The sequence below is a fragment of the Hylobates moloch genome, unplaced genomic scaffold (assembly GCF_009828535.3).
Source record: "Hylobates moloch isolate HMO894 unplaced genomic scaffold, HMol_V3 SCAFFOLD_5, whole genome shotgun sequence".
In the NCBI taxonomy this organism is placed as follows: Eukaryota; Metazoa; Chordata; class Mammalia; order Primates; family Hylobatidae; genus Hylobates; species Hylobates moloch.
This window is the reverse complement of record NW_026652280.1, coordinates 114,067,418-114,090,765: the sequence shown is the minus strand read 5'-3', so window position 1 is coordinate 114,090,765 and position 23,348 is coordinate 114,067,418. Positions and strand designations below refer to the sequence as shown.

General features: G+C 36.6%; 1 protein-coding gene across 4 annotated transcripts in view; it reads left to right on the top strand.

The window, feature by feature from the left end:
- MAGI3 (membrane associated guanylate kinase, WW and PDZ domain containing 3) overlaps window positions 1-23,348 on the top strand; it is a 272,676-nt gene that overhangs the window by 201,030 nt on the left and 48,298 nt on the right. For all 4 annotated transcript variants that reach the window (XM_032154954.2, XM_032154953.2, XM_032154951.2 and 1 more), the window contains exons 7-9: window positions 7,301-7,358; window positions 12,416-12,510; window positions 15,482-15,670. In XM_032154954.2, coding sequence (XP_032010845.1) covers window positions 7,301-7,358; window positions 12,416-12,510; window positions 15,482-15,670 — 342 coding nt within the window. The remainder of the gene's footprint in view (window positions 1-7,300; window positions 7,359-12,415; window positions 12,511-15,481; window positions 15,671-23,348) is intronic.

Here is a 23,348-nt window from a genome sequence, read left to right as displayed (position 1 = left end):
TTCATCAAGGTAAAATCATGATAATTGTTTATTTAATCACCTCTTTTAAAAACATCTATTTTTGTATATGTTTTATTATATACATATTAGAAGAGGGGCAGATGTCAGATTTTTTACTAAAAAGGCTACATGATCAAAAAACCTTGGCGATAATTATGTAAGACCAAATTAATCTTCCTAAAACTAACTTTCTAACTGTCTCTCCCTTGCTGTCCATTGTCAGCAGAATAAAGTCCAGACTCCTTGGTTAAGTACTAAAGATTTTTTATAATTGAATCATATTCTATATTTTTCAAAGTATTCTCATGTCATAAATCTGACATATTTTTTGTCTTTGCCATATACCCATTTCTTCTGCCAGGAACCAGTCTTGCTTCCTGTGTCTACCTGGCTCATACCTATTATCCTTCTAAGCTCCAATCTAAAGTATAATTTCTTTGTAGCCCCTTCTGTCCTTTTCTTGCAAGTCAGAAGTAGATGTTCTGTCCTCTGTGCTCAGTAGTACCATATGACATGTCTCTCTTGGAGCACTTATATTGCATTGTAACTAGATAACACACTCAGAGCAGTGATTTTTGACACATTCATCTGTATATCCTTTCAGTAGAGACTTCAGTGTTTGAAAAGAGGGAAAGAGGGAAGAGAGGGAGGGAGGGAAGAAGGGAAAAGGAAGAGAAAGAAAGGGAAAAAAAGAAAGAAGCTACTCTATCCTCCAGATTATTTTGGTCGCCCTTTTGGAAATACTTTTCAATCTCTATAAGGCTCTGAGGGGCCAATAAATAATAAGCCCGTCTTCATTCACCAGATTGTAGTCAATAGAGAAATAAGACACCAGAGACAGACAGATGAAGTCAGAATGTCAGCGAATGAATGTTAGCCCTGCGTGTACATGGCCTTACTGTTATTTTACCCCTGCAGGAGGGAGACCTAAGTACTTAGTCTTTGGCCTCTGTGTTTAACTGCAAGCCTCCTCCCAACGGGCAGACATGGCAGAGAACAGACCAGAATACGCCTCTGCAGGCAGGCTGTTAACCAAAACAGTGAGAGAACTCAAGAGTCCCTGAGCCAAGTATATTGAGTTCATTGTGTAAAACTCCCCGGTCAGATAAGACGTTCTTTCTTCCTTGGGGAAGAAAGTGAAGGGGCTCCGAGAAACTGGAAATGTTCCTCCCATTCTTTATTCTCTAAGGAATTTGAAGAATTGGATGAACATTTCCCCCTAATGCTCTTTACATTAAGGCCGAACATACGTCTTGGTTGGCCCAGGACTGATCCATCTTATTCCTGTTGCCCCAGCATAATTATTAATAGTATCCCCTTTTATTCTCAAAAGGGGACAGTACATTTTATGATCATCCTAAGTATATTTTTCTTAAAATAGAATGATCAAAATTGCATTCAGTATTCTGGGAATGTTTGAAACTCTTTAATATGGGCTACTCTCCCATTTACACAACTGGGTACACCTTTTTAACATTGCCTGTACTTATCTTGGGGGGAGCCTACAATTTAGAACACTGAGTCTATTTGTTTTATGCTCAGCCAGCCTTTACCACTTTCCTCTCTACACTGTCTCCCCACGTAATAGCCCCACGGAAGACTATTTTCAGGATGAACTATATGTGATTCACATTAGTATTCTCTGCAGTGCTTTGCACAGAGTAGATGCTGAAAAGAGAAGTATAATATTTTAAATGTAGGTTTTATAGTTTAAGATATTGTTTACATTCTGCTGAACATTTAAGATCTTCTAGAAAGACCTTACAGTTTCTAAAACATGCCCTTTTCTTCCCAGTCTTCTGATATTCTGAACCCAGCTGTGTATTCAAATACAGTGTAAGGACACAGCTTGAACAGCTTGGTTTAATTGATGTACATTTTATCTTCTATTCAAATAAAATAGTGTTTTGGTTAGGTAGTTGTCTTGAAAATACAACATTAGAAATTCATTTTACCCACAACCCATCCCATTTCTCTTATGATGAAAGAAAGATTAAATTTTTGCTAAAGGCAGCTTACAAATATATTGAATGTTGATATTTCCAAGCTTAGAGAATGATTAAAAAAATTATCAACTGAATAGAGCTCCACCATGAGAAAACAATTGTAATTCTTACATTTAAACAAGAAAAATCCTATTTTGGGAAGAGGAAAGAAAGATGAATTCATGGGATTTAGAACCAACCAGCTGCTTGTTATGCCCAAAATAGTTTTGTCTTGAAATAGCTTTTTAGGGGAATACTTTGGCTTCATACACAGGAAAAGATGGTTAGGTTAGGTCTTTCCTGTATCAAAAATAAACAAACACATTTTCTCTTGGCCCTAACCCTCCCCATAGTTTTTATACTATCTTTTTCACAAGCAAATTTTTGTTTTAAGTCATCTATTCTTAAGGACTCTACCTCATATTTTTCTCTTCAGTTACTACAATATTCTGACTTTTGCCTCCTACCTTTTCAGGGTTACCAGTAACCTCCTGATCTTATAGACTCTTTTTAGCCCTTATCTTTAACAGCTTTACAAAGTGGTTTTTGTTTTGTTTTGTTTTGTTTTTGAGATGGAGTCTTGCACTGTTGCCCAGGCTAGAGTGCAGTGGCACGATCCCAGCTCACTGCAAGCTCTGCCTCCTGGGTTCACGCCATTCTCCTGCCTCAGCCTCCGGAACAAAGCGTTTTTTAATGCTGACCATGCCCTTCCTCTTCTGTCTTCTTTTACACCATTCCCCCTGATGATTCTTACTTTCTCCATCTGCCCCTTAAAATGTCAGTGCTCCTAAGGTTCTGTTCTTCACCTTTCTCTGCTCAGTTTATCTAGGTTATCATGTCTGCTGTCATAGCTTTAACTACAATGTCTCTCAAATCTTTATCTTATATTTCTCTTTGGAGTACCGGGTTCATACGGCCAAGAGCTTGTTATTTATCTCTACCAGGATGTTCTACAGATCACTCAAATGTAACACCTTTCCTTCCTGCCTTCAACAGATATGACATCCCCCCAGCTGCTTGAGCCAAAAACTGGTTGTCATCCTCGCCTTTTCCTCACTTTCTCCTCTCTGTTGCAGTTAACTACCAAGTTCTATCAATTCTAACTTTTAAAAACCTACCATTCAGGTGGATCACGAGGTCAGGAGACCAAGACCATCCTGGCCAACATGGTAAAACCCTGTCTCTACTAAAATACAAAAAATTAGCTGGACATGGTGGCACGCGCCTTTAGTCCTAGCTACCCGGGAGACTGAGGCAGGGGAATCACTTGAACTGGGGAGGCGGAGGTTGCAGTGAGCCGAGATCATGCCATTGCACTCCAGCATGGCGACAGAGCAAGAGTCCATCTCAAAAAAAATAAAAAATAAAAACCTGCCATTTCTTGAGTGTCCATTGGTGGTAGGCACATTACTAGGCACTTTTAATACATCATCTGTCTCCTAAATTCCTCTAAATCCACATTAATTTCTCATTTCTATTCCCACAACCATTTTCGTAATTATTCCTTTTTTTCTTTTTTTTTTTTGAGACAGACTCTCACTCTGTTGCCCAGGCTGGAGTGCAGTGATGAGATCTCAGCTCACTGCAACCTCCACTTCCTAGGTTTGAGCAATTCTCCTGCCTCAGCCTCCTGAGTAGCTGAGATTATAGGAACCCACCACCATGCCCAGCTAATTTTTGTATTTTTAGTAGAGATGGGGGTTTCACCATGTTGCTCAGGCTGGTCTCCAACTCCTGACCTCAAATGATCCGCCCACATTGGCCTCCCAAAGTGCTGGGATTACAGGTGTAAGTCACTGTGCCGGCCCATTTTCATAATTTTTCAATAAATATTTGATAATGTATCACTTTTATGCCACAAGAGCCAGAAACCTGGGAATCATCTTTGCCTCTTTCCTCCCTTCCCTTCCTCAATCCTCATGGTAGTCATTAAGTTCTGTTACTTTACCTTCTTTGTTTTATTATCCATTCTACTACCCCTGCCTTAGTTCCAGTCTTCACAAGTTCTTATGCAGTCTATTAGTGTTTGTCTTATTTGTCTGCCTTTATTCTCATTGCACACCATCTATTTCGTCCTTTATTACTGCTGCCCATAATCTTTTTCAAATATAAATTAAATCATGTCACAGTTCATCTTAATCAATTCTCTATCATCATCAAAATAAAGATCAAACTTCTCAACACAGCACTCTAAGAATGTTGTAATTTTGTGCTTGTTCATAAAATTCATTTCTCTTTGCATACAACTTTCATTCTAGGTTACCAAATTATTTGTAATTATGGAAAATACCAAGCATTCTTAATACCTCAATGCCCTTTATCTGGAATCATCTCCCTCTCCCTAATCCCAACTTTTTATTTTATTTATTTATTTTTTTGACTCGGTCTATCACCAGGCTGGAATGCAGTGGCACGATCTCGGCTCACTGCAACCTCCGCCTCCTGGGTTCAAGTGATTCTCCTGCCTCAGCCTCCTGAGTAGCTGGGACTATAGGCATGCACTACCACACCCAGCTAATTTTTGTATTTTTAGTAGAGACGGGGTTTCACAATGTTGGCCAGGATGGTCTCGATCTCTTGACCTCATGATCCGCCTGCCTCGGCCTCCCAAAGTGCTGGGATTACAGGCGTGAGCCAGCTTATCTTTAAAGACTGCTTAAACATCACCTTTTAGAAGGCTTTCCTGATAGCAATCTTACCAGGCAATTGGTATGCCTCTGCACTCCCCAAAAAAGATTATGTTTATCTTTATCTTATCATTTATCTGTTCTGTCTTCCTGTCTAGACTATAAACTCCTTGAAGTCAAGAATTGGGTTGTATTTCTAATTTTTATTTCTGCATAAGGATGATGGGGAGAGGAGGATGAGAAGGGAGGAAGGAAAAAAGAAAGAAAATGAATAAATGAATTGATCCACTAAATAGTGTATAAAATTGCTAGGTATTTTAGTCTTGATTTTTATTACCTTCATTTTAAATGAGCAAATAATAACCACTTCTTTATCGGTATTAATTTGCCCTGCATGAAAACAAAACAAAACAAAAAAAACTTGCTAATGGTATCAGTGGTAAAGGTTTAAAATTAATAAAGTAACCCAGAAGATAAATGGCTGCATTTGTTTGCCCTCCTAAAGAAAGGACTGCTAATCTCTTAGTTGCTAATTAACTTGAGTGCTAACTAAAATGCTAAATCAACTTTCAAGTTAACATTAAAATATATTTATGTTGATCTTTTATCCTTACTATTAGTACATCCCTTTTAGTGAATTTTTCAGATGTCAAATGGACTATTTCAGCTATTTCTATAGTCCTTAATTTCTCCAAACTTCTCTAAAGACAAAACATAAATCTAATTGTGGTACATTTGTAGAATTCTTCCTTACTCAGCTCTATTCAGTTCCCATGCTATTTCAAGAAAATTTATATTAAAGAAAAATATATTTTTCATGGAAGATCCATAACTGCTATAGTGCAGTTTTACAGATATATTCCAAAAATATACTCTTTTTTTTTTTTTTTTTTTTTTTGAGACGGAGTCTCGCTCTGTCGCCCAGGCTGGAGTGCAGTGGCGCAATCTCGGCTCACTGCGAGCTCTGCCTCCCGGGTTCACGCCATTCTCCTGCCTCAGCCTCTCCGAGTAGCTGGGACTACAGGCGCCCGCCACCACGCCCGGCTAATTTTTTTTTTTTGTATTTTTAGTAGAGACGGGGTTTCACTGTGGTCTTGATCTCCTGACCTCGTGATCCACCCGCCTCCGCCTCCCAAAGTGCTGGGATTACAAGCGTGAGCCACCGCGCCCGGCTTCCAAAAATATACTCTTATCCATGTAACAGTTGTTTGGCGATAAAATATTATATCTATTTGATAGATTTGCTTCATAGCTAAGGAGGATTAAAGTGAACTACAGTACATCTCAGTTCTTTTTAATGTTTTGTTCTCTTCTCACATATTTCAACTATTTTAATATTTCATTTGTTCTCATCTTTCCCACCTGAGACATTTCAACCAGGTCCTTCAAAGGAAAAACACAAAAACTCATCAAACTTTGAAACCACCAATCAATATATATGCAGAAAAGTATGGTGGAGAAATGGGGTAGGGGTAATTCAGAGGTTTTCACCAGGAGGCTAGTCATCTGTTCTTTTCTTATATTCTGAATGCAGAACAATAATTTTTCTTAGAGTAAAACAGTATAGCTTGTCAAGTTTATTATAATAGAATTTTTACTTACAAAGTTGGTATGTCATAATTGAGGCTAAATGATATAAAACTAATAAGTCTTGTGATGCTTTCTAAACCTGTTTGCTGTCCAGCGTGCTTTTTGTGTGTGTGTCTTTCAGCAGAGCAGAAGCACTCTTAAGAGAAATTGAAAATAAAAGCATGGGACATCATAGTGCACAACAGTGGACTTTTAAAAAAATTCTTTTTTGCTCAACTGCTATCTAAAATGGACAGGACTAGAACCACCTGCTAGGAACATTCCTCCCAACTTATCCATGTTTTACTAATAAGATGGTTCTTAAGAAACCTTAACTTTACAAGGAATGCAGAGAAAGTGGGAGGGAAAAGATTCACATTCACATTGGAAAGCTCACGTCAGTTCATGTTGAAAAGGCTAGAGATTTGTTTTAACTTTCAGAAATTCAACTACCTTCAGTATTTCTGGTTATATTTTATTGGTCACTTACTGAGAATTAGTAATATATAAAAATGCGATGTAAGGTATTTATTTGTTATCATTCACAAATACAGATTACACAAAGCACTGTGGTAGTTAGATTAGTGTTCCTTCAGATACTCAGATCTTGTTCACCAAGAGAAAGCAGGTACTTTTGTAGGTTTTAAGCAAATCTAGATTGCTCACTTGAAATGACAAAAGTCCAGGGCTAGGGTTTCCTTTGAGGAGAAGTGGGTCTGAACATAACATCAAAAATGATTATGTATAATAGTAAAAGATTGAACAGGTACCTGCTTCTTGTATTGGACTACAGGGTAAATGTCTCATGTCAGCATGATCAAAGTTTTTAAATGAATGAAATATACAGTAATTTTTATTAGCATTTTTATGGCTTGTGGTTCACATGAACACCTTTTTGTTTAATGCCATCTTCTGTTCTGGGCTTCTAATTGCTTGCTGAAATTCTCACTGGCTGGTGAAGAAGCCAGTCAGACTTAAATCGTGTTTGTTCCTTGAAAGTGAGCCCTCAGCTTTCTGACTCCCAAATATTAGTATAATGAAATAATAAATTCACTCACTGGTGAATTCCTTTCTGTCAGTTTTGAATCTGGCATTTCACTCAATTTTCTTTATTTGCAGAGCTTCCTTACGGCTGGGAGAAAATAGAGGACCCTCAGTATGGGACATACTATGTTGAGTAAGTTTGTTACCTCAGTTAATATTCTCCCAAATGTTTTCCTTTCAGCATATAGCTTTAGAGAATACTGGATACAGCACTTTATGCTTCCGTGATCCAGCTGTTGAGTTTTTCAACTAGGGGAATGAAAAGGCAGGGGCAGGGAGCATTTACTTTCATTGACCTTGGGCTTCCCAGAAGTTGGCTTTGAATTTCTAAATATAGAGAATAAGGGGGAAGTTGCCTAGAGGATTAATAGCTGGAGATGGTATTGTTACTACTACAGCCTCTAAAGAGAAAGTCAGTTGATAGAAAACTGAAATGAGGGCAACGGACTAGATGAATTATCAAGGTCATTTCCAACACTACCACTGTATGCTTCTGAAAGCAGTGGAAGATCTTTAGGGCATTATAACATAATTATCCAAAATTTTGAAGCATACACCTAAAGGTATGCTCTCTTTTAAGGAGTTTTTCAAGGAAAACTTAGTATTCTTTTTAGGGGTGAAAGTTGCTTCTTAGGCAGCTGTTACAGTTAAATTTAAACATAAATATATATTGGAGAGGAGTGCCAGACACCTGCCTGTGTTAGCCAGAGAAATTAAGCTAATATCAATGTCTAATTTTGCCTTCTGTTTTCTTTATCTAATTGCTACATTGTTATGACCATTGGGATTGATTTCTTTCCAGATGCTAAACATTGAATTTGACCTCAAGCGTCTAGCAGCAGGCAAATACTTGTATCAGAAACATTACTATTCACCTGGAGACTAGGAGTTAAACCTGCTGCCTAGGTAGCAAAGACAAAATGTTATTATTACCTGAAAAAGTAACAAACACAATCATCTTTAATTTTATGATTGTTTCTTAATGTTTCAACACTTATAGGCGTAAACCAATGCCATTTCCTGGTAATTATCCCTAAAGTAAGCATCTCTGACTCCTGTTGCAACTGTAATCTTTATTCTATTGTGCAGGTTGTTACTTGAGTCACTGTGGTTAGAGGGATTTTTGGAATGACTTCTTAAAATTAAATGTGTCTCCTAAGGAAATGACTCAGTTAGATTGACACTTAAGTATATAACTTCAGAATTTCAATATCTTGGTTCCTTTGAAAGCTATGCTAATTTTGTTTCTATTGTGTTACTTAATGTCTTGCTGATACTGTGATGTAAAAAGTATACAGCAGGTCTTTTATTATTATTTTTTCCTAAGTCATATTTTGTTAAAGGAAGAAACAACCATTTTTCACATCAAAGGAGTATTTGGGGGCCAACTGAAAAGGTTTTGCAGGATTTTTTTCTTCCCCTCAAAGTTTAGTCTATTTAAATTGGGCTCTAATCAGCTATTTGCCATTGACACTGCTGAACATTTCTGAGATAATGATTCTCATTCTCTTTATTATCCATTCCAAGTGGATTTGAATACATAGTCAAAAGGTGAAAGTCATTTGCCTGTTACAAAACCTTGAGCTGAATGATCTGGTCCCCATTATGCAAAGATATAATATTAAAGCAACTTTAGGGCAAATCCTGAAGCGACCTGCTCCTAGTTGTCAGGGAGGTACATGAAATAGCCTGAATTAGAAGCAACAGCAGCAGCGACATGATTTTGTATGATTATTCCCAGAATGAGCTCATTTTACAGGAGGGTTTTGTATTAGATTAAGAAGGAGCAGACTGTACTCAAGATGCACATTAGTATGGAGTCAGCTGAGCTGTGGAGTGTGGCTTGATTCCCAGATTAGTTAGGTTTTGAATCTCAACCATAGTAATCTGCAGTGAGTTTACTGATGGAGATAAAAAGCTGTTACTTGAATGGCTACTCTTTGGCTCTTTTAGTTTTTCAAACCAGATGGCACGATGATTGCTCTTGGCAGGAGCCTTATAGTAGTAACACCAACTGCAGTGGTAGTTTTTCTTTGTATTTATTTTAGAGGATGGGATTCTGAAATGGATGAATTTATTTTTTAAAATAAAATTGTTCCAAAAATGTAATATGCTTATAATATGCATAAATATAAATATGCATAATCTATAAATTTGCTTATATATTTAGAAATGCAGTCTTGATTATATTGCATTACATGTCTTTTTAAAATTAACATATAATTATACACATTTTGGGGGTACGTAGTGATGTTTCAGTACACATAATATATAGTGATTAGATCAGGGTAATAAGCATTAAATGTCTTGATGCACCTAGGTGACAAAGTCAAAATATATACTTGCTTTCACAACTAAAACTTTTTTTTTTTTGGAGATGGAATTTTACTCTTGCCCAGGCTAGAGTGCAGCAGCACGATCTTGGCTCACTGCAACCTCCGCCTCCCAGGTTCAAGTGATTCTCGTACCTCAGCCCCCGAGTAGCTGAGATTATAGGCATGCGCCACCACACCCACCTAATTTTGTATTTTTAGTAGAGATGGGGTTTCACCATGTTGGCCAGGCTGGTCTTAAACTCCTGACCTCAAGTGATCCACCCGCCTTGGCCTCCCAAAATGCTGGGATCGCAGGCGTGAACTACCGTGCCCAGCCATCTAAAACTCTTTATGAAAGAATATTTTGTTGAGATAAATTTTTAAATCCAGATATTAGACATCAAATTTTAATACAGATAGTGTGCCAAATTGTGTACTACTATTTAATCATTCTTGTTTGCTTTGTTTCTTTCTGATAATCTGTAATATTCTCTCTTATTTCCCATAGCTAGTTATTTGGAAAACAAAATTTGTTGTGTCTTAATAATAGTGTAGGTATAAGTAACTAAATGAAAAGGACAGTATTTTCACTTTTTTATTTTTTGATTTTTTTTGAGTAGCATTTTAGTCTAGATAGTCTAAGATAATGAAGACAATAACTTCCTTCAGTAAATCTTATATTCTTTTGTCAAATTTTTAGGAAAAGGATTACTCATTTGCATACTTCTACTCTCCTCTCCCACACATTACAAAGGGTATAAATACAAATTACTACTTTTTATGTTCTAATGCCTGGGTGGCAAAGTGAGTCATTCTAGCCAATGACATTAAAGTGAAAGTGAGCCAAGGTTCTTTCTGAACAGGTTTATTCTTTTCTGAGTGTTAATTTTTAGTTGTTTTTCAAAAGAATATGTAAAAATCAGTGCCTAAATACATTTTTTAAAGTAGTTCCTAGGATTTTTATTTTCACAGAGTTAAACAGTTAACTCAATGGACAGGGTGTCCCCCTTATGTTATGAAGCAGAAGCATACTTAAGTGTTAGTGAAATCAGAACCCAAAGAATGTCCAGTGGCACTTACCATATTTAGAACTCTTAAACTATTTAATAAGTAACCACGTCTGTTGTGGAACTGGTATGCACTAGTAGCCTGAGTGACATGGAGAAAGCTAACATTCCTTTTTTTGAAAGTGGTTTTTTAAATTTTTATTTTAGTCCCTGCTGCCCATTTCTCTACCACCACTCTTAATGTTTGCAAATGGCAAAGCTCCAGTGTGGACAACATAGTAAGACCCCATCTCTACAAAAAAAAAATTTTTTTTTAATTAACTGGGCATGGTGGCACACACCTGTGGTCACAGCTACTCAGGAGGCTGAGGTGGGAATATTGCTTGAGCCTGAGAGGTTGAGGCTGCAGTGAGCTGTGATTGGACCACTGCATTCCAGCCTGGGTGACAGAACGAGCGCCTGTCTCCAAAAAAATAAAATAAATAAATAAAAAGGCAAAGTAAATGTTCAACTTGTGTGACTATTTATATGTACATTTTGTAATATTCAGCCTACCTAAGGCAATCATGTTCTGAAATTCTCATGATTTGGTATTTAATTGTTGGTGTTCACTCATGTCACCTCTTTTTTTTTTACTTTTTTTATTTTTTTTGCGATGGGAGTTTCACTCTTGTCACCCAAGCTGGAGTGCAATGGCATGATCTCGGCTCACTGCAACCTCCGACTCCTGGGTTCAAGTGAGTCTCCTACCTCAGCCTCCTGAGTAGCTGGGATTACAGGCATGCGCCACCACGCCCAGCTTATTTTTGTATTTTTAGTAGAGACGGGGTTTCACCATGTTGGCCAGGATGGTCTCTATCTCTTGTCCTCGTGATCTGCCTGCCTTGGCCTCCTAAAATGCTGAGATTACAGGCATGAGCCACCACGCCCGGCCTCACTTCTTTAATTAAAGTGGAGAACTGTGGCATATGCTGAAATATATTTGTACTATGGAAGTGTTAGAATATGATTTCCATTGCTTCTGAATTAGACCTATTCGAGGTCCTAAACATCTTTTTTACAGCATTTGCTTTCTTAACCAACTTTCAGTTAACTGGCTTGCCAGAAGAATAGTGCCCTTTTTCTTCTGTAAAACATACTATTGCCCATAGCGTGTTGAATAGTTTTGGCTAATCTCCTAGCGGCTAGTCTCCCCAGGCTTCCTGCTTTCTCTCACAGAGTTGTATGCATTCCAAGAGTCTGTAGTGAATGTTCCCAAATCGTAAATGCCAGTTGAACCTATGTTATAATTATTCATTTAATTATGATATAATTATGAAGAAATTTAAGTGTGAAAGAGTTATTCTATACTATAATTGATAAAAGCAAGTCATTTTCTTAGTTGCTACTAACGGATATAGGTGAGTCAGTGGAAAAGTAATAGTAATATAATTTAAAAAGGATTCTGTACACAAATTTATTTGAAAGTGCCTTTACAGCTTGCTTCATTTTGGAGAAACTTAAATTAAAACCCTTCTATCATTAACTGCCTTTTTAAAAAAAAATTAAATTACCAAGAACAAGTACTTCTGATTACATCAGATAAGAAGGCTATAGTTTTGAAAACCATTATTGGCTATGTTGGGTAGGTTTATGAAGAAGCTATAGTAAATATAATATCAAAACCTTCACAGCTTGGCATCTTCTGCAGGAATTTATTTAGCGACAGAAAGCCCCTCTGCTATCATCTGTCAGTCTCTCCATGTTCCATAGCCTAAAGATACATATTTGTCCCCTAATCAATGATGATGGAATAGTATGATAGACTATTTAAGAATATGTTACTGTTTTATTTTAAACTGAAATGTATATTTTTCTGCATTCTACAGTCACCTTAACCAGAAAACCCAGTTTGAAAATCCAGTGGAGGAAGCCAAAAGGAAAAAGCAGTTAGGACAGGCTGAAATTGGGTCTTCAAAACCAGGTAAGCATTCTTCTCAATCTTTTCTTCTAAGAATAACTTGTGAAATTTGTGTGCTCAGTTAATAAAGGTGAGTTTGAACTTTTTATTTCTATGGCTTTGACACTAAAGAGTGTCTAGTTGTTACTGTAAAGATATGAATAATCTTAATAAAACATCTGAACATTGTGAGAATACTGAGATTTTTCTCAGGAGTATACAAAAAGCATAAAGTTGTTGGGAGAAGGGATTTGGGCAGCTTTTTTATGAATTTGAGATTTTGTTTTGAAGATTGGAATGCTTCCTTATATGTTTAAGGCTAGACCAATATTAGGTCTCTAGTTCATCATTAGCTTTTCCCAAGTTAGTTGCTTAAGTATGGTATCTGTAACCACTGAGGATTCATTAACCAATATTAATAAATAATAAATATATCAAATGATTTACCTATATCATTGAGTCTCAAGTGGAATGGTAGGTATTAGTAACATCAGACTCATTTAGGGAGCATTTTTTTAAAAATATAGATCCAGAAATTTCGATGAATCTAGTCATGTGTATTTTGAAAACACTGCTCAGGAAGTTCTTACATTCTACTTATCCCTCCCCATCCCTTTCCAGCACTCACTTGTCATTAATAACCAGGGGTATATATGGCCATATTGTAGTAATCCAGTAGATTCTCCACTTCGGTTACCTATGAGAGAAATAGTTCTTTCTTATAGTTACTCTTCAAAAACATCATCCTCCTCCTAAAGTTTTACATTTCGTTTAGCAAACATTTTGAGTTTAACAAATACTTTTGAGCACTGACTATATCCCCAGTGCTTTGCTAGGCACTAGGTATTCAAAAATGACTAAGAGTAACACAGGGCTTGCCGTCAAGAGTTCACAGTCTAATACAGGAAACTGATGGTTATAATATAGGGAAATAGGTGCCATCATAGAATAGTAGTTATAATGGTAAGCTGAGGAGCAGGTTTGAATCCCAGCTGTGTAATCTTGGGTACGTTTCCTAAATCTCTAAATGCTCCTATTTCTACATATATAAAATAGGAATAATAATGGTACCCACCTTTTAAGGTGGTTATGAGTATGTAAATTAACAGATGTAAAGTGCCTACAATGGTATTAAGCACATGTTGACTAATAAATGATAGTTTCATTGTTATTAATAGACATGTACAAGTTACAGTGGTGGCATAAAGAAGGGAGTACCCAACTCTGCTTTGGTGGAGAATGTCAAGGGGGCAGGAGAAATTTCAAAGCAGAAGAGATAGGAACTAGGTCTTTAAAAGTCAGGAAAGGTTAAAGCAGGCAGACAAAAATTTTAAAGGAGCAAGAAAGCATACCAAGTAGAAGGAACAGAATGTTTAAAATCACAGAAGCATGAAATGGTGTGCTGAAAGGCCAGAAGGCAAGTAGGTGTGGTTACAGCGTAGGGTATTTGTAGGGCAGTAACAAGCGATGAGGTTGTAGGGATAGACAGCCATGAGAAGAGGTTGAGTATGTCACATGTTGCTGGAATGTCAAGGAAGTTGAAGATTGAAAAATATATATTGGATTTGACAGTAGGGAGGTCATTAGTCACTCCAGCAAGAGCAAGTAGAGAGTGAAGTAAAATTGCAATAGAATGAAGAGGGTATGGAAGGTCAGACAGTACAACTGTTGGCAAAATGATAAACATAATTACCATATATGTGTAGTAACTGCTGGAATTCCACTCAGTGTATACCCAAGATGAATGAAAATATGTCCACACAGAAACTTGTGAGTGTTCATATCAACGTTATTCATAATAGCCAAAAAGTGGAAATAACCTAAATGTCCATCAACTAATGAATGTATAAACAAAATGTGATGTTTATCCATACAGTGGCATATTATTTGGCAATAATATAATAAATATATTTTATCTTTAGTAAGTACATATTTAATTTAATATTTATTATATATTAATAAAAAGCAATAAAGTACTGACATATGCTACAATACAGATGAACCTCAAAAACACTGTCAAGTGAAAGAAACCATTCAAAAAACTACATATCGTCTGATTCCATTTATATGAAATGCCTATATTGGGCACGTCTATACGTGGATAGTAGATTCGTGGTTTCCTGAGGCTAGGATATGGATGTGGGTTGGGGAGAAATTGGATAATGACTGCTAATGGGCATGGAGATTTCCTTTGAGGAGGGAAGAAAATGTTCTAAAATTAGAGTATGCTGATAGTCACATGACATTGAATTGTACACTTCAAAGGGCTCAATTCTACGGTATGTGAATTATATCTCAATAAATTTGTTAAAAAATAGATAATGGCAGAACATTTAAAATCTTTTTTTACAGTTAATTTAATACTTTGTAAATTATAAACCTGCACAATTTGATTCTCTCAGTTTTTGTCACTTCCCTAATGGCAGGCATGGTTGAGGAGAAGAGAGAAGAGGTTCTGGAAGGAAGTTGTTATTTGCAGATGTGAATCACTAGGGTCATCTAACCCCTAAAAATGGGCATTTCAAAAGAACTATGTATTTTTCTTCCTAAATTATCCACTAAACATGAGTGAAAGGGATAGAAATATGAAGATATTTACTGATAGTAAAAAGATTCACTCCTTCCATCAGTTATAAATTAAAGACTGCAGAAAGCCCGAGCTGTGAATTATAAAAATTCTCAATATACTCCTTTCATAAGTTTGTGACACTTGACTTCATCTTCCTGGTATAGTATTTTGCACATAAAACTCAGTAGATGCTGAGTTTTATAGTACAGTTGAATAGTATCCAAACTTTCAGGAATTTAGTACTAAAGGTTGTATCATTTTGACTTCATATAATGGACTCTGGGTTGAAAAAGTAAGTGCAGACAAGGCAATGAGAAAGAGATAAAGTTGAGAATAACATTAAAAAGTCGTATAAAAGATTGACTTTGAGTGCTATATTCATTGTAATTATTTTTGTTCTCAAACCCACTTCTCATTTTGGCACAGATATGGAAAAATCACACTTCACAAGAGATCCATCCCAGCTTAAAGGTGTCCTTGTTCGAGCATCACTGAAAAAAAGCTCAATGGGATTTGGTTTTACCATTATTGGCGGAGATAGACCTGATGAATTCCTACAAGTGAAAAATGTGCTGAAAGATGGTCCCGCAGCTCAGGATGGGAAAATTGCACCAGGTGACAAATTTTTCGTAATTATTTGAAGAGTAGTGATACTATAACAAAAATTATAGTGAAGAGATTTTATATACATAGAGAGAGAGAAAGAATTAAATTATATAACTAAAGAGAGAGATTCCAGTATTAAAATAGCTTATCCTTTAATTAAAAAAAAAAAGTTGTATGGGTATACAGTAGGTATATATATTTGTGGGATACATGAGATATTATACTGTGATACAGGCATGCAATAAGTAATAACCACATCATAGAAAATGGGGTATACATCTCCTCAAGCATTTATCTGTTGTGTTACAAACAACCCGTTATACTCTTTTAGTTATAAAATGTACAATTAAATTATTGCTGACTGTAGCCACCCTATTGTGTTATCAAAAACTAGGTCTTATTCATTCCTTCTAGCTATATATATATATATATATATACACACACACACATATACACACATATATATGCACACATATATATACACACACACACACACACACACACATATATATATATATATATATTTTTTTTTTTTTTTTTTTTTTTTTTTTTGAGACGGAGTCTTGCTCTGTCGCCCAGGCTGGAGTGCAGTGGTGCGATCTCGGCTCACTGCAATCTCCGTCTCCCAGGTTCACGCCATTCTCCTGCCTCAGCCTCCTGAGTAGCTGGGACTACAGGCACCCGCCACCATGCCCTGCTAATTTTTTGTAATTTTAGTAGAGACGAGGTTTCACCATGTTTGCCAGGATGGTCTGGATCTCCTGACCTCGTGATCCACCTGCCTCGGCCTCCCAAAGTGCTGGGATTACAGACGTGAGCCACCGCACCCAGCCTTTCTAGCTATATATTTTTTATATTCCTTAACCATCTCCACTTCCCTCTCACCACCCCCCCAACCCCAATTACCCTTCCCAGCCTCTGGTAATCATCCTTCTACTCTCTACCTCCATTAGTTCAGTTGTTTTAATTTTTAGCATCCACAAAGAAATGAGAACATTCAAAGTTTGTGTTTCTTTGCCTGACTTATTTCACTTAACATAGTGATCTTCAGTTCCATCTGTGTCATTGCAAATGATAAGATCTCATTCTTTTTATGGCTGAATGGTACTCCATTGTGTATATGTACCATGTTTTCTTTATCTAATTATCTGTTGATGGACATTTAGGTGGCTTCTAAATCTTGGCTATTGTGAAAAGTGCTGTAACAAACATGGGAGTGCAGATATCTCTTCAATATACTGATTTCCTTTCTTTTGGGTATATACTCAGCAGTGGGATTGCTAGACTGTATGGTATCTCTATTTTTAGTGTTTTGAGAATCCTCCAAATTGTTTTCCATAGTGGTTGTACAAATTTACATTCCCAACAACAGTGTATGAGGGTTCCCTTTTCACCACACCCTCTCCAGCATTTGTTATTCACTGTCTTTTGGATAAAAGCCATATTTAACTAGGGCAAGAAGATACCTCATTGTACTTTTGATTTGTATTTATCTGATGATCAATGTCCTGAGCACTTATTCATATACCTGTTTCTATGTCTTCTATGTCTTCTTCATGAGAAATGTCTATTCCAATGTTTTGCCCGTTTTTTAATCAGATTATTAGATTTTTCCTAAAGAGTTGTTTGAGCTCCTTCTATATTCTGGTTCTTAATCTCTTGTGAGATGGATAGTTTGCAAAGATTTTCTCCCATTCTGCGGATTGTCTCTTCACTTGACTGATTGTTTCCTTTGCTGTGCAGAAGCTTTTTAACTTGATGTGATCCCATTTGTCCATTTTTGCTTTAGTTGCCTAGGCTTGTGGAGTATCACTGAAGAAATTTTTGCCCAGACCAATGTCCTGGAGAGTTTCCCCAGTGTTTTCTTTTTTTAGTTTTATAGTTTCAAGTCTTAGATTTAAGTCTAATTCACCTTGATTTGATTTTTGTATACAGTGAGAGATAGAAGTCAAGTTTCATTCGTCTACATGTGGATATCCAGTTTTCCTAGAACCATTGAAGAGACTGTCTTTTCTCCAATGTGTGTTCTTGGCACCTTTCTTGAAAATGAGTTCATTGTAGGTGTATGGATTTCTCTATTCTGTTTCACTGGTCTATGTGTCTGTTTTTATGCCAATACCATCTTCCTTTAGTTACTATAGCTCTGTAGTATAATTTGAAGTCAGGTAATGTGATTCTTCCAGTTGTGTTCTTTTTCCTCAGGCTAGCTGTGGCTATTCTGGATCTTTCGTGGTTCCATATAAATTTCAGGATTGTTTTTTCTATTTCTGTGAAGAATGTCATTGGTATTTTGATAGAGATTTGATAGAGATTGCATTGAATCTCTAGATTGCTTTGCGTAGTATTGAGAAGAATATTGATTCTTCCAACTATGAACATGAAATATCTTTTCATTTTTTGTGTCCTCTTCAGTTTCTTGCATCAGCATTTTATAATTTTTAATGTAGAGATCTTTCACTTCTTTGGTTAATTCCTAGGTATTTAATCTTATTTGTGGCTATTGTGAATGAGATTACTTTTTTTTTCTTTTTCAGATTGTTCACTGGCATATAGAAATGCTACTGATTTTTGTATGTCGATTTTGTATGCTGCAACTTTACTGAATTTGTTTATCAGTTCTAATAGTTTTTTTATGTGTGGAGTTGTTAAGTTTTTCCAAATATAAGATCCCATCATCTGCAAACAAGGATAATTTGACTGCTCCCTTTCTGATTTGTATGCCTGTTATTTCTTTCTCCTGCTGATTGCTTTAGCTAGAACTTCCAGTCCTGTGTTGAGTAACAGTGGTGAAAGTTGGCATCTTCATTTTCCAGATCTCAAAGGAAGGACTTTCAGTTTTTCCCTCATTCAGTATGATACTAGCTGTGGCTCTGTTGTATATATGGCTTTTATTATATTGAGGTATGTTTCTTATATACCCAGTTTTTTTAGGATTTTATCATAAAGGGGTGTTGAATTTTATCAAATTTTTGAGCATCAGTTGAAATGATTATAGTTTTTTTGTTTTTGTTTTGTTTGTTTTGTTTTGTTTTGTTTTTTAGACCGAGTCTCTGTTACCCAGGCTGGAGGGCAGTGGCGTGATCTCAGCTCACTGCAGCCCCCACCTCCTGGGTTCAAGTGATTCTCCTGCTTCAGCCTCTGGAGTAGCTGGGATTACAGGCATTCACCAGCACGCCTGGCTAATTTTGTATTTTTAGTAGAGATAGGGTTTCACCATGTTAGCTAGGCTGGTCTCAAACTCTTGACCTCAGGTGATCCACCCGCTTCAAATGATTATAGTTTTTATCCTTCATTCTGTTGATACCATGTATCACACTGATTATTTGCATATATTGTACCATCCTTGCATTCCTGGGATAAATCCCATATGTTCATTATGAATGATCTTTTTAATGTATTGTCAAATTTGACTTGCTAATATTTTGTTGAGGAGTTTTACATCAGTACTTATCAGAAATACTGGCCTGTAGTTTTCTTTTTTTGATATGTCTTTGGTTTGGATATCAGGGTAATACTGGCATCATAGAATGAGTTTGGAAGTATTCTTCCCTCTATTTTTCAGAATAGTTTGAGTAGGAATTGTATTACTCCTTCTTTAAATGCTTGGTAGAATTCAGCAGTAAAGCCATCAGATCCTGGGCTTTTCTTTACTGGGAGACTATTATGGCTTCAATCTTGTTGCTTGTCATTGGTCTGTTCAGGTTTTAGATTTCTTTGTGGTTTGATCTTGGTAAGTTGTGTGTGTCTAGGAATTTATCCATTTATTCTAGGTTTTCCAATTTGTTGGCATATAGTTGCTCCTAATAGTCTCTAACAATCCTTTGAATTTCTGCAGTATCAGTTGTAATGTCTCCTGTTTCATCTCTGATTTTATTTACTTGGATCTTCTCTCTTTTTTTAAGGTTTGTTAATTGTATCTTTTCAAAAAACCAACTTTTTGTTCCATTGATCTTTTGTGTTGTTTTCTTCATTTCAAATTCATTTTATTTCTACTCTTTCTGCTTTTCTTCTATTAATCTAGAGTTTAATTTGCTCTTTTCTAGTTCTTTAAGATGCATCATTAGGTTATTTATTTGAAGTTTTTCTTTTTTTATATATATAGGCACTTACAGCTATAAATTTCCCTCTTAGTACTGCTTTTCCTGTATCCCATAGGTTTTGGTGTGTTTTGTTTCCATTATTATTTGTTTCAAGAAATTTTTCCAATTTCCTTCTTAATTCCTTTATTGACTCACTGGTCATTCAGGAACCTATTGTTTAATTTCCACGTGTTTGTATAGTTTCCAAAATTCCCCTTGTTATTAATTTCTGATTTTATTCCATAGCAGTCAAGAAGATACTTGATATAATTTTAATTTTTTGGAATGTTTTAAGACTTGTTCTGTAACCTAACATATGGTCTATCCTTGAATGATGCTGTGCTGAGGAGAATATATATTCTGCAGCCATTGGATGAAATGTTCTATAAATATCTATTAGGTCCATTTAGTCTATAGTGCAGATTAGGTCTGATGTTTCCTTGTTGATTTTCTGTCTGGAAGATCTAATGCTGAAAGTGGGATGTTGAAGTCTCCTGCTATTATTGTATTGAGGTCTATTTCTCTCTCCTTAGCTCTAATAATATATATCATATATTATATAATAATTATATATATAAAATATATAATTGTAATATATGATAAAATACCTCTCTCTTTAGCTCTAGTAAAGCAAATAACACTTGCTTTATGTATCTGGGTACTCCAGTGTTGGATGCATATACATTTATAATTGTTATATCCTCTTGCTGAATTGACCCCTTTATTATTATATAATGACCTTTTTGTCTCTTCTTGCAGTTTTTGTCTTATAATCTATTTTGTCTGATATAAATGTAGCTACTGCTACTGTTTTTTGGTTTTCACTGGCGTGGAATGTCTTTTTCCAGTCCTTTATTTCCATTCTGTGTGTACCTTTACAGGTGACATATGTTTCTTCTAGGCAATAGATCATCAGGTCTTGCTTTTTTTATTCACTCATCCTCTCTTATGTCTTTTGATTGGAGAGTTTAGTCCATATGGATTGAGTGTTATTAACCATCAGTAAAGACTTACTCCTGCCATTTTGTTATTTGTTTTCTGATTGTTTTGTGATCGTCTCTTTCTTCTTTCCTTCCTTCCTGTCTTCCTTTTAGTGAAGGTGATTTTATCTCTGGTATGATTTAATTTCTTGCTTTTTATTTTCTTGTGTATCCATTGTATTTTTTTATTTGAGTTTACCAGGAGGCTTGAAAATACTATATTATAACTCATAATTATAAACTGATGACAAATTAACACTGATTGTATAAACCAAGAAGCAAACACGCAAAAAGAAAAGAATAAAAATTGTACAATTTAACTTCATCCCTTCCTTTTAAATTTTTTGTTGTTTCTCTCTATGTCTTATTGTACTGTCTTTGTCTTGAAGATTTGTTCTAGTTATTATTTTGATTGGTTCATTGTTTAGTCTTTCTACTTAAGAGTATTTTACACACCACAGTTACAGTTTAATATTCTGTGTTTTTCTGTGTGCTATTACCAGTGAGTTTTGTACCTTCAGATGATTTCTTATTGCTCATTAATGTCCTTTTCTTTCACATTGAAGAATCCCCTTTAGCATTTCTTGTAGGACAGATCTAGTGTTCATGAAATCCCTTAGCTTTTGTTGTCTGGAAGGTCTTTATTTCTCCTTCATGCTTAAAGGATATTTTTGCCAGATATACTATTATAGAGTAAAAGGTTTTTTCCCTAAGCACTTTAAATATGTCATGCCACTCTCTCCTGCCCTGTAAGGTTTCCACTGGAAAGTCTGCTCTTAGACATATTGGAGCTCCTTTGTATGTTACTTGTTTGTTTTCTCTTGCTGCTCTTAGGATCCTTTGTTTATCTTTGACCTTTGGGAGTTTGATTTTTAAATGCCTTGAGGTAGTCTCCTTTGGGTTAAATCTGCTTGTTGCTCTGTAACCTTCATGTGCTTGAATATTGGTATCTTTCTCTAGGTTTGGGAAGTTCTCTGATACTATCCCTTTGAATAAACTTTTTACCTCATTTTTTCTGTACCTCCTCTTTTGGGCCAATAACTCTTAGAATTGCCCTTTTGAGGCTGTTTTCTAGATACTGTAGGTGTGCTTCATTGTTCTTTATTCTGGTTTTTTTTGTCTCCTCTGACTGTGTATTTTCGAATAGGCTGTCTTCAAGCTCACTAATTCTTTCTTCTGCTTGATCGATTCTGCTGTTAAGAGACTCTGATGCATTGTTTAGCATGTCAGTTGTATTTTTCAACTCTAGATTTCTGTTTGATTCTTTTTAATTATTTCAGTCTGTTAAATTTATGTGACAGGATTCTGCATTTCTTCTCTCTGTTATCTTGATTTTTTGTTGTTGTTGTTTTCTCAAAATAACTATTTTTAATTTTCTATCTGAAAGGTCACATATCTCTGTTTCTCCAGGATTGGTCCCTAGTGCCTTATTTAGTTCATTTGGTGAGGTCATGTTTTCCTGGATGGTCTTGGTCCTTGTAGATGTCTGTTGCTGTCTGGGCATTGAAGAGTTAGGCATTTATTGTAGTCTTTGCAGGCTGGGCTTCTTTATGCCCATCGTTGTTGGGAAGGCTTTCCAGGTATTTGAAGGGACCTAGGTCCTAAACCCAATAACAATAAGTACCACCTTGGTATTCTTGGATATGATTCAGAAGAATTATCTGGATTAATAGGCAGAGACTCTTGTTCTTTTCCCTTACATTCTTCCAAACAAACAAAGTCAGTCTCTCTCTCTCTCTCTCTCTCTCTCTCTCTCCCTCTCCCTCTCCCTCTCTCTCCCTCACTCTCTGTCTCTCTCTTTCTCTCTCTCTGTGCTGAGCCTCTTGGAACTAGGGGTTGGGGAACATAAACATCCCTGTGGCCACCACCACTGGGACTGTGCTGGGTGAGACATGAAACCAGCACAGCACTGGATCTTGCCCACAGCCAGCTGTAACCACTGCCTGGCTGCCACTTAAATTAACTTAGGGCCCTGAAGCCCTATGACCAGCAGGTGGCAAAGTGAGCTAGGTTCGTGTCCCTCTCTTCAGGATGGTGAGTTTCCCCAAGCCCCGGATGGATTCAGAGATATTGTCTGGGAGCCAGGGATTGAAGTAAAAAACCTTAGAAATTTACCTGGTATTCTATTCTACTCTGGCTAAGCTGGCATTCAAACCACAAGATAGACAGAATTCTTCGCATTCTTCATCTTCCACAGACAGAGGAACCTCTCCCTGTGGCCACCAACACTGGCCCATGTGAGTGTGTGGGGGTGTTGCCAGGCCACTGCTAATGCTCACCTAAAGCACAAGGGCTCTTCAGTCAGCTTGTGATGAATGCTGTCAGGCCTGGGACTCACCCTGCAGGACAGTGGGCTGTCCTCTGATCCAGGCAAGGTCCAGAAATGCTGACCAAGAGCCTAGGCCTGGACCCAGGGACCCCAAGAGCTACCGTACTGTGGCTGAGCTGGTATCTAAGCTGCAAGACAGAGTCACCTTCACCTTTCCCCCTACTTTTCTCAAGCAGCAGTCTTTCACCATAGTTACCACAGCAGGGAATATGCTGGGTCATGCCTAAAGCCATCATGTCTCAGAGCCCAGTATCCGTGGTGTATTTATTACCTGGGTATTGCTATTGGTTATTCAGGGC